The following is a 12,498-nucleotide window of genomic DNA, read 5'->3' as shown; positions in this document are numbered from 1 at the left end:
TAATGGTGAAGTCATTTACGGCTGTATTTAGCACAGGCGGCAGGCGGCTCTCGGCAGACTTTTATCTACCTGTTTTTGGCAGCGCTGGCACACGGGGGGAAACTACCACAGAAGCTCTCTGATTAACTGTTGTGGCTGAGGGGTCGTTACCTCTGCAGCAGTTAATTATTGCAGAACAGTGAGGTCGAATGGCCGTTTTAGGACCATCCCACGCTTCAGCGAGTCGTGGAGAAGAGGGATGATGGGAGCTGTTTGTCTGGATGCTCGGCTCTCTGGGAGCGATGTCATGCCTGGACACAGAAGGTCACCTTATTGTCCCTCCGCGAGGGGTTTCATGTCCGCTGCTCTGCGCATTCCTAATGAAGGAGGCCCGACTTTGGCCCGTGGTGATGTGCTCCAGCGTTTTTCCCCTGAAGATTTGGGTTACATGTGACATTATGGCAGAAAATGTCAACCAAACTCAACCAGAGGCTACAAGCACACAAACGATCGACAAGCCGTGGCCCACAGCTCCCTTAATAGGTCAAACTGGAGTGTGCAGACACTGTGGGAGATCTGTGGTGATTACAGACTCTGATGTTACTGTGGCACGATTGTACTATGTCCCGCCATGATAAGAAGAGCCATTCTTACACCAAAATGTAATGCGTATCTGAATACTGGGAACATGTCCTCTCCCATATGCACTGCAGTTACAGCCCTGATGGCATCTTTACAGTCACAGACAGACTGGAAGAGTGTTTCTGCTAAAAGGAGAAACTCTGAGCCAAAGAGTGGTGAGTATGGCATGGCTGTGGTTGCACTGAACAGAATCTAGTAAAATATGCTTTTAAAATCAGGATAAATTCTCTCTCTTTCTACCTCAAAATGGCCAACTACAAACACACGTCCTCTTCCTCTGCGACGGCCTTCAGCGCCGTCTGATTTAAGACCTGCTTTTTTATTTAATGATGGTACACTTGTTACGCTGTTTACACTTTAAGTGACTGAGATGATTTAACAGGGGCGATGCATACTGCTCGATTTCATCTCTGCGGCGCTGATAAAAATGCAGCACTTTACAATTAACGTGATTGCGAGAGGCTAAAGGGTCCCAAACGTGGAGCAGAGCTACAAACACAGTAAATTGCTAACAACGGCTAATTAAACCCCAGCTCCCACTCTGCAAGATTAGATTCAATATAGCTGGTATATTTATGTGTCAGCTATTGATCGCAGAGGCCTGTAATCATATAATGCACTAAAACCTGTGAAACCGGTGGAACATCAATTATAAAGTGATCTTTGGAGAGCTTGAAGCTGCAGTGGTGAAACTGAAGAGGCGAATGCTGCAATCTCATTTAATTATTTTGGCTTTTTGACGAAGATTAAGGGTCGTTTGTTCTAGGAGGTGTTTTGATGCTGTAGGACGATTGAAAAGAGCCAAATAAGATTGGTTTCTCCTCCTTTTTTGTAGCCTCGGAGGAGCTGAGCAGCGTCCTTTAGTCTCCGTTTCATCGATGCCGGTGAAGGACGGAGGCTTGGAAGAGGAGTCACACACACACACACACACACACACGATTATTTAAGATTGCAAATACTAATCCAATTTAGCCGTCATCATCTCTCCACATGGTTTAATTAAAATAGCCACTAATTATATTACTTTTAGGCTAGTTTCCAAAGACCTCACTCACGCTTCGAGTGGTGGGGACGACTTTGACTGCTCGTTTGACAAATTCAGCAGGGCTCCCGTCTCCGATTCGAAAAAGCCTCTTTGCAGTTTGGCGTGATTCACTTTGTGATTTTCTGTGTGTGTGTGTGTGTGTGTGTGGACGCGTATTCCTGTAGTTGTGGGGACAAAAACCCGTTTCCACAGTCACATTGTGAGGACCCGCCTTCCTTGTGGGGACAAAATGCAAGCTGCAACAACATAAATCATTAAATATTAGGGTGAAGTCTATGTAATGTCCCCAGAAATGATGGAAACATGGCTGTGAGTGTGTGTGTGTGTGTGTGTGTACAAGACTTGAGTGAGATAAGAGCAAAGCACCGAGTCGATAAGGGAGACAAAAGGCAGACGTATAAAAGAAGAATGTTGAATGCGCTGAAAGAGGTTTGCACGGACGTGTTTTTCCACGACCGACGACACATTTAAACGTTTTTCTCTCAGCGTGCGACTTCTCTTAAGAGTCAAGGACACTGACTGGTGCCTGCAACCACTGCTTCGCCATCTGAAAGTCTGCTATGCAAAGAAAACATTCGCCAAAATAATGCTTTGAGGGAAAATTACAGCACGAGTGCTCTGTAATGTTTTCACTGATAAATCAATGGCTTGCAGCTTGAGGAAATGTCGACAGATCTGTTAAATATGATAACTCGCAGTGCTTTTCCACTGCTGTGCTCTTGCTCGAGTGCCACATGAGCAGCACATATTCAATGTCCGTTTACTTCTGTGCGTTACAAAGTCTGCAGGTAAAACCTGTGAGGCCAAAAAGGTGCAATTCCATTAGCTCACCGTTTTGAAGGAAACGCTCAGACAGGAAGAAGTTCATCTGAAATCCCAAAAAACTAATGCGTGAAAAATGGATGGTCTCAAGTGGACGATCTGAAGCGGAAGCAGTCAGCTAAAGGCGGCAGATTTTATAAAACGTTTTTGTTCCTGGTGCTTTAGAGGTTCTGTGTGAACGACGGCCACAAAATCCCCTGGAGCTCGACTTCAGTTTGAATACACTCAGCGTTTTGCCTTTTCGACACCTTACGTTCAGATGAAAGAAATAGATTAGTGGCTCTAAATGTTTTCACTGCATGATTTTGCAAACCAAGATGAAACAGAACATCAGCCCACCTGCACTTTTTACTGATCTTCAAGCTGACTTTCACAAACTTCAGTTATTTTGATTTGCTTTGTTTTCAGTTGGTCTCGACTGTTCGGTCCAAACAAGTCTGACAGCTTTGGAAACCTGACAGCTAAAGGTGTTTGGTTACACAGATTACACTCTTTACATTGCTTTGTTTATTATGTGGGATCACAAACTCGCTGCAGTAAACTTGATGGAGCTCAATAAAAATACAAAGAAAGATTCTGTTTGTATCTCGAAGGTCATTCTTGGCTAACGTTTACCTCCATAAAGCCTCCTGTATGGCCTATCATGGCTCTTATGTCCTAACTCGCTGTGGTGTTTGGTTTGCTTTGAGAAAATCTCAAGAGACTATGAAAAGAAAATCTGGATGAGCACAGGAAACATGCTTCTAATCTAAAGAATACTTTGCATGCAGGGGTCATGGAGGTGAAAGGTCAGCAGCCACGTCATCATCGAGATGAAAATGTCACAGTGAAAATAATGAAGTGCGTCACTGCTGGGATATTAAAACGCCATCTCGTCGGCATATACAAGCCATTCGGCTGCAAAGAAAAAGAACGGCTCTTAATATGTCATTAAGAGACATTAACAACATGACATGGGCTGCAGATGGAGCCAAATTACACGCCAATTAGATGTCAGTCGATGGGCCGATAGATGAGCAGCTGATGTGAATGACTATGGAGGCTCGAGTGCGTTTGCGTCATGCGTTTGGAGAAGTTTATTCCCCTAAAGAGGTGTAAAAGTGAGAGGGCGATGTGCATGATGAGCCACCAAACATCTGGAGATACTTATCATGATGCATGTCTCTGTAATGGACATTCAGAAGTTTCCGGACGTGGGGAATGCGGCGACCCTTTAATGCACAGGGTGACGTCATTCCAGTCATTTTGTTTTTAGTGCATCGGGCAGAACACGGCGATGGAGGACGGATGAAGGGCCACCTACTTAATCTGTGGAGGGAGGAGGAGTATTTACTTAAGTCAGGCTTGAGGGCCAGCTCGTAGGAGGGCGACAGATGGCTCAGGTTCTGGAAGGATCTGGAGAGGGAGAGGTCGTAGGGCTCCGTGGCTGAGGTCAGGATGTTGTTCATCCGCTGGGGTCTCTCTACAGGGGGACAGGGGAGGAAGCGGTGCGTGGCAGTCAGTGCACAGTCAGGCGAAGAGATGGCTTATACACTGGGAGTCTTTACGGGAGGAAAGAAAGGGAGGCAGATGGAGGGGGCAGGGTGTGATGTGATGTGTGAGAGGTGTGGAAGGAGGAGGAGGACTTGAGGTGCCCCCCTTTGTTCGGTGGTCTAAGGCTAAAAAGGTGCGGGCAGTTTCCCCCCCTCCCCATGTATTTGTATGTGCCCCTGCAAGGTCAAAAGGATTTTTGGAAAGCCAAAAATAATACAGACGTCCCTTCATTTTTTTCTTATTTTGAAATGTTGTTTTGTTTGTTTCTGTGTTTCTGCTGTTGTTAGCGGTACAGAAGTGACCGCGGCAGGGTCATGATGCTGCACTGGCTGGTCGATATCACGTGTGCTGCTGTAACGTCACTTGTTTCAGATATAAAGAGAGATGTGAAGCGGCGAAACGTTAACTGTGTTGATAACAACTCACTACGTTACCGCAAGTGCAATGAAAGCTTCCCACCGGTATGAGCCTGAGCCGTCTAAAACCAAAGATGGACAGACGCCGACCCTCCTGGTCCCCCCAGTCCATCGCCAGGCTAAAGCTGACAGCCCAGGGGGAAACGCTGCTGGAGTCTGATTTTACTTGACCCGTTTGCTTCACCCGGAAACACAGTGTGTTGGGATGTTAACGCCACGGCTGCAGGCAGGGAGACACTTCATATCACCTGCGTCTACTGCGTCACAGGTTCAGACCAAATGTGTTGCCCGGTGGCCACTCGTGGTATCGCAGCAAAATATTCACCCTGCGGCCTAAAGAATATTTAAAAGAGACGTCTGTGAAACTGCTGCTTCAAGCTTAGTTGCGACTCTTTCTTTTAGAAATTTTTGATCGACGGAGGTTTAAAATTTGTCAAACTTCTACTAAGATCTGTCGCCTCCACTCTAAGCAGCTCGAGCGACACTTGGAGTTCATTGTGAAATACCTTTAAACAGTCCTGTTTCTGGTATCAGTGATACGTGTGGCACCATTAAGGCTCCCTGCACTGCGCCGAGCTCCTGTGGCTTCAGTATTTGGGACGCCCAGTCATGGGTCAGGTGGCGCAGCGGGTGGGGAAACGGGCAGGGACTCTGGTGCTGGGTTTAAAAATAGGACGGGGCGACTACTGCAGCAAGGAGGACAGGGACACACAACACCGAGGAACATATGGTGTAGAGGGGAGACATTCACTGTGGAAAAGAAAAAAGAGTGTGTGTGTGTGTGTGTGTGTGTGGAAAATAGAGCAGGTTAGGTGGAGTGAAATAGGAGGAATAATGTGTGAAGAAAAGAGTCTGCGATTGGACTAAAGGTCATGGATTGTAATGCAGCGGCGTGAAGTTTTGAGTGCAAAATACACAAGCGCTTAAAAAAAAGAAAGAAGAAAAGAAGAATAGAAAAATGACCCCCAGTGTGCAGAAAAAAAACAAAAATATCAGAACAACAAAACTGATCTCTACATGATGAGAAGGTGAAGGAAAAAATACACATAAACTCCATGTGTATGTGTATTACTTACCATATCTCATTTGTCTGTGGGCTAACAAATCCAAGTGAGAAAGAAAGGATCAATAACAGTCAATGTGCACAGTATGCATGAGGCAAACCTCTCGTAGCGGAGGCTGCCCGTGTTCAAAGCCACCACTGCAAGAAGGCTGCTGAGTTTTAACAAAGTCCAAACCAGAAACTCGTGCAGAACAGCCGTGATACTCGTCGGGGACTAAACAGACTTCAAAAGTGCTGTTTGAAGGATTTCGTTTGGTGCTTCTCGAACCCATTTTCCCAGTTTCAAATGCCGTCCCGTTTAAGAGGCGGACGAGCGCAGGCCGACGGCGGCCCGCAGCGGCCAATTAATGCTGAGAAAAGACTCGATGACGATCTCTGAAAACGCGGACACAAAACATCGACCTCCGCACTTTTCAGAAAAATCCGGGAGTTTTTGTATCAAGTGAGGCCTGATTTAATTACACAGCGTTTCATTACATGGCCGCTCTGACGCGGGAGCGTTTCCACAGTTCTCCTTTCACAGAAAATCACATTTAGAGAAATAAATGAGACGCAATAAAAGCAATTGGGCCTTCAATAACTTCAAACTGCACAGATGATCTTTTGATTATCATACACTTATTTTGCTTTTCATTTTCTCTGAGGACTGCTTTATCGCTTCCTCAGACTTTCATTTCCCTGTGAAAGACAAACCTTTGTCCTTGGAATTGGAAATCACGCAAATTGTTTGTTCATTCCAGACACAGATAATAAAGCAGATCGTTTTGGAAAGTCCAGTCAGGACAGTTAACTTGTTGACGCCTGCGCAGAACTTTATTTTAGCCTCAACACGATTCTGCTCGTTTCCTGGCACTCATCACAAACTGGACTAAGCTGCTTTTGGTGTCGTCTTACCCAGTTTAGGTGTGAATGCCGTCAGGTCCAGGTGGCTGTGCTGGTAGTCCTGGTGGTGGTTACCTGTTGCAAGAAGAGCACAAAGTTAGTGTCAGCATGGCGGCTACGTTTCCTCTGTCCCTCTGCAGCCACTGTCCACTTCAACATTCAGACTCGTCATCTGTTGGTGATGTGCTGTATAAATTACCCTTCCTGCACGCCACAGACACGTTGCATTCGGATTACGTGTGGTAGGAAACCCCTGCCTGAGACAACGTCAACGAAAATGTCGCAGGGAAGTTTTCCAGCCGACTTTGTTGCAACATAACCAAGTGGGTTTAAACGAGGACATTTTGCAGAACAAAACATTTTCCACCTGTGTTTGTGGCAACAAAACCAGAAATTCTAAGCCAAAACACGACACCTTCCTAACCCTATCAGACGTTTTTCTCTTCCTGTCTGGACCCAATCAGACCACAAACACAAAGCTGACATGTAAAGGAAGTAAAGGTTTCACAAAGTGCAGCACCGACGTTTATTCTGCTGACTGGGTCGTGCACACACCTTGTACATCACCTGCTGTGTCTGGGTGGGTGAAAAATGCATTTTGGGAATTTTTAAACTGACCCTTTTTAAAGAAGATCCCTTTGTGAGTTGGGCAGAGCATCAGCCTGCTTTTCCATCCGCTCCTGTCAGTGTTTGCCATTTCCCCAGATGTGAGAGCTTTGATTTGTTCAGTGTGTCTCAAGCGAGCATTAAACTGTCACGGCTCAGCTACGGGACTGCGAGCGTTTCTCCCGTCTTGACAGAACTCACGGCGTACCACTGCTTTGCCAAAATGATTGATTACAGCCTCCTCATACGGGGACGTGGAAGCGGCTCGTGGTGATCCATCTTCACTCCGACTGAGTCCTTCCACGTTGCTCTAACACCGTTACGTGTCGTTTGAGCGGTTAAAGAACAAAGCAGCATCATGTGAGACCTCCATCACCGAGCGGCGGTGGGTGTTCAGATCATTTCGGAGAGCGGAAATATTGCCTTTATTCAATTACTGGCAGAGCACACAAAACATGGACATGTGATTGCTGTGCTTTATTTGCATTTAAATATCTTCATCTATCATCCTGTAAGTGTGCTAAAGACAATAAAAACACAGCTCTGATGGCTTTAAACTACACGCTCGAGCTGTTTAGAAAGCTCTGAGCTGACGACGGGGGGGCGGTGCTCTGCTTTTGTCAAAGATCAGCGTCTGCATTTCAATGGCGACGCCTTCCCAGCGGGTGGATGTGACATTTCTGGCAAATGTTAGTTGACTTTTGCTAAGATCTGTGCCAGTATAGAGATTAATCTCACATATTTAAATGAGGGGTTGGAATTTCTTGCCTAATCTCTGCTGATACTCAGGAGTGGTTTTAAAGTAACCATGTACCAGAATTAGCAAACAAGTCGCAGCTGGACTCTGCTTTCTAATCACACGGGTTCGACCGAGGGACCAATTATACGAGCTACAGAAGGCTAAGTTACCCCAGCTGCCGTGAACTTGAAATGAAAGCAGTTTTGTACCGAATAAACAACAACAACCTTTAACTCTCTGTGTAATTGCACAGCAGAGAAACCAACCGCCTCGTAAATTTCACACATTAAAATGTAGCACGAGTGTTTAACCAAGGTTCAAGAGTTTATCACCCTGCAAGGATGGTTTTCATTGATCTCCAGTTCAGGGTTTACATCCATGTGATCCAATTATCCCCTTTATGGGAGGCATCTGACTATAACTGCAAGGCAGCATTAAATTGAGCACATATTATAAAGGAAAAGGAAGAGAAGAAACACATCATGTGTTTATGAGGAGGGTAATCTGGTCCCAGCACTCGATGATGTAGCGCAGCATGAATCAGCCCCACCCAAAGTGAGCCATCACGCAACACAAGCCGTAATTCACACCAAACTGTTATCTCGGAGGCTGCTTCAGTTCAGTCTGCACGGTGCAGAACGATCACATCACCTGAGCTGGAGCAGAACCAATGAATGACATGCACAGGTGTCAAACACAATCAAAGCTACGTATGTAGGTACCATCAAAACGAAGCAATACCATTTGGTGACACACGGGCCTCAAACACAGCTGGGTAGGCAGGTGCATGAAGTCGAATATCCATGTGCCACACTGAATGTAAAACACATACGTGGTGCTAAAGTCCCTCAGGGTCTTCAGGGTCTGTCAGAGGTTTAAACTGTTGCCTATGCAGCAAAACCAGAACTGACCAAGGAAGTGGAGCAAAAGTCAGGGGAGATCTTCCTCATCTCCTGGTTTTATCATCCACGCTGAGGCGCTGACGAGCAGCTGACGCCGGGCTCGGCGCTATGTGAAGCGTATGGAGACGAACGCACCTGCTAAGTGTCAATGCATAATGCAGCAGCTCTCACACACAGTAAAGTGTGTCACATGGATTGGCTGCAGTGATGCAGGCGGCTCTGTCACAAATGAATCGAAGGCTTCCAGGTTCCGGCGGGTGGACGGAGGGGATCCCACTGTGACCCAGATCCATTTTAAACGGCTCGCTCGGGGGAAGCTGACGGACAGGCGCTGGCTGCGGCGAGAGCCGTGCCGTGTCATTACGCTGGCAGAGTGTGAAGTGCCATGTGGACGAGGTGGGACACATCACCTCGATTTGCCCTTGTGCACACGCATGTGTGTGACACACCAGCGAGAGCTGCTGTCTTCACATTCAGGCAGCAAACCTCACAAGGACAAATTCAAAGCTGAAAAATCTGAATTTTACAAATCTGAAGATGTGACATCGTCATCTGACAAACAGCCAGTTTAATCTGTCCGGATTCAGCGCAGTTGGCAACAGCTCCAATTTATCATCATTACTGTGATGTGACGCCTCACCCAAAACCTGCTTTAGAGTCAGACGGACCTGACCGGGGACCGTTTGTCTCTGAAGTCCACCTGCTTCTCCTGAACCGTGAAGATCATTAAATCGGACTGATACGATGAACAGAGCAAAATGTTCTTTTTGTTTGTCTCATCATGTGCGACAGTGCGAACTCATTGTGTTGTTCTTGGATGGTGAGGAGGTTTAAGAGTTTCAGCAGTTTATCCTCTTGATGGCCGTTTGTCCTGACTGGAGGTTTGTACGCGTTAAGAGAGGGTGACATGGACGACATTTTCTACTGCAGTGTTTTATACTGCAGCTTGATGTTGTGATGGTGAGGCTGGAATTAACACCACAGGTGGACAACTGACAACTGACGTCTCCTGCCAAACAACAAGAAGCCACGACAACAGACAGACTGGATCCTCACACACACAAAACACAGTTTGATTTCCATTTGGTTCACCAGTGATTGACTAACTGCAGCATCCAGACTCCCTTAAAATCTCACGGGTTTGACGGCTGGCGAGTGAGGAGAAACTGAAACGAGTCGGCATGTAAATCTGACACTGAAATAGACAGAACCAAATGGTGATTCAGTTTCATCAGGCTGCTGTCACGTGGGAGATCATTTTTAAACATCAGAAAGTTGAAATCCTTTTGTGTAAAATCACTTAGTCAGAAGTTAGACACAACTAAGACGTCTATGGTCACATTTGTATGCAAATTTTTGCAAATTTTGAACAAATTTCCATAAAGAAACAGAACAAAATTCACTAAATGAAGATTAGTGCTTATTTCTAGCCACTACACTGGATTAGGAGTTGGAAATGCACTCCTGATTTCAATAAAAATTCCTTCTAAATGTCTAATAATCGATACAAACAACAAGTATTTTTGTGTTTTCAAAAAGTGTTTTTCAACTTTTGCCTGTTTTGTTGTAGACATCAGAGAGCTGCAAAATATATTGACAATAAAGCTTGAAGTTTAAAGAAGTTCAAAGCTGCACTAAACTAAAGAGAAATGAATGATGTCATCCTTTAATCCGCTGGCTCGTATTCATCTGCGGTGGCATCTTGTTGACGCAACGTCTGCATGTTTTCTTCAGTAAAAACACCCCCGGAGCCTGCTAATGGCACATCTCAGTGTACTGCCTATGTAAAAAATTTACTCTTTCCCAGTAGCATTTTCCACTCTGTGCACTCAGCTCAATTATGGTTTTCCTCTCGGTACATGAATTAATCTCAACTCCACGAATGAACCTCGCCTTCCTCAAATCATCACACGTAAAAGCTCGGTAACATCCTCTGCTGACAAATCAGTTCATGTTCCATCTCAGAAGCTGCATCCATCCTGCTTATTTCTTTTTTATTCATTTCACTGCCAGGGAAGCATTTTCTTACGTTTTCACAGCAGGAAGCGTCGGCCCAAACCAGCACCGAGTCTTACCCTCGCAGCGTCACGAGCTTGACCGACGGCGTCTCACGGAGCTCCTCGGGAGTCTGTGAATTACTAACAAGGATAAGCACAGATTTATCTGATGTCTTCTTCGATATGTCAGAAGTAACATCACACAAAGCTGCCGTTATCCTTGCCGTGGAATATGGGACTCCCTGAAGTAAGAGGCAGAAAACTGGAGAGAGGATCCACGTTGACGGCTGAACCACGTCTGGCTCCCGAGAGAGAAAAACCTTCCCCTCCGGGACATAAATGTACTGCCAAGTCACATATCTAAAGTTTTACATATATTCATACAATGATCATTTACTGTGCACGACCAGAAGCTCGAGGACACTCCCTTATGGGAAATCTCACAGTTAAAGGTTTGCTTCCAACTTTGCGGCAACAGTTTGTCATGTCGAAGTAGAAATGTCAAATACGAGGTCACCTGCACAAAGTCAGATCCCTGGGAGAACTTGGACGGGCTTCATGCCGACCATGAGTCAGGCTTTCTGGGGAGTTCAAACCAAAAAACAGAAAGTCTGTGCTAACATGTTGCATCCAGAACCAGGAGTTTGTTGAATAAAGTTGTATGAACTCCTGTTTCTATTGCGTCCACACCGCAAGAAGTGGGAATAATCGTAGCACTTAGACCTTCTTAGCTTTGACTCTTCCAGCTCCTTCCTCAGAGAAGGTCTCACAGCTGAAGTGTACGCCGACTGGCTGAACATGTGAGTCAATGCAGCACCTTCACCCACCACCTTTAAAGTGATCACAAAGTAGCTGAAGAAATCTTCAGGCTTCTTTTCTTTTTCAGGACAGAAGACGAAATTAGTTTTCAAGTTCGCATCTTTTCTTTCTGTAGAATAAAGTTCTCGTTTGAAAAAGTTTCACGATGAAAATGTGACGGTTCAAAACAGTTCAAAGCTGAAAAGCAGAATTTGCTAAGACTCATGGCACAGACACAAGACAGTATACGCCAGAAGTAATTAAGTGAAGGCACACCGAGCATTTTCAAACTTTCTTATCATGTTGGGTATAAGAGAAAAGCAGCCGAGTATTCCAAAAATAAATTAACCAGTTAGCTCTTTTCTGTAATTGCATTCCATGTTTTGCTGTGATTATATTGGTAGTTTGGCACAAAGCAACTGTTGATAAGTAGGATGATGAAAAGATTAACTAAAGGAGAAAAGGCAGCCTTTGTGAGGACACCACAGACTGGAAAATTACAACCAAGATCTTTTAATGACTTTGCAATTATGAGGCGAGCTTGGATGCTTGTCGGCATTTAGCAGAGAGTGTACAGAATGCTAATTCTAAATGTTTACGGCTTTCGCTTCAATTTGGGAAAGCGCTTCAGCTGAGACGCGGCTAATTTGAGTTCACGGCAGTTCACGCTTTGATCAAACACGATTGCACAGTCGTGCATCATGTAAGATTCATGGCGAACTGGAAATTCACCCTGAACAAACGACTGGAGGACGCTTCTCGTTTAGCCTCCGATGTGTCGAGGCTTTCCATCTGTGTGTCTCTCAACATTTCTATGCCGTTGTTTCAGTCCCATGTATAATTCTGACAGATCACCTCCCTCCTCGCCAAAAAGAACAGAGACGGACGAACCGAGGCAACCGGCTCGGCATTACACATGCCGACTTTCCACCAGGGGCCCCCGAGGCCGAGGATCTTTGTTTCTCCTTTATTGATTGGGGATTGTGTGTCGCAGCTCCTGGGCACGCCACGCGCTCCCGACACGCTTTTCTCCGTTTCCCCTGACCTTGTGACTTCTTAAAGGTTCTAGGAATG

The 12,498-nt window shown here is 45.6% G+C and overlaps 1 protein-coding gene across 2 annotated transcripts in view; it reads right to left on the bottom strand.

Moving 5' to 3' along the window:
* LOC124073158 (protein shisa-6-like) overlaps positions 1–12,498 on the bottom strand; it is a 57,538-nt gene that overhangs the window by 3,055 nt on the left and 41,985 nt on the right. For both annotated transcript variants that reach the window (XM_046415171.1, XM_046415169.1), the window contains 2 exons: positions 6,395–6,457; positions 3,822–3,950 (listed from right to left, as the gene is read on the bottom strand). In XM_046415171.1, the coding sequence (XP_046271127.1) occupies positions 3,822–3,950; positions 6,395–6,457 (192 nt within the window). The remainder of the gene's footprint in view (positions 1–3,821; positions 3,951–6,394; positions 6,458–12,498) is intronic.

The sequence above is a fragment of the Scatophagus argus genome, chromosome 16, assembly GCF_020382885.2.
Source record: "Scatophagus argus isolate fScaArg1 chromosome 16, fScaArg1.pri, whole genome shotgun sequence".
NCBI classification, from domain to species: domain Eukaryota; kingdom Metazoa; phylum Chordata; class Actinopteri; family Scatophagidae; genus Scatophagus; species Scatophagus argus.
The sequence above is the reverse complement of the archived record's forward strand: the minus strand, read 5'-3'. Positions and strand labels throughout refer to the sequence as shown.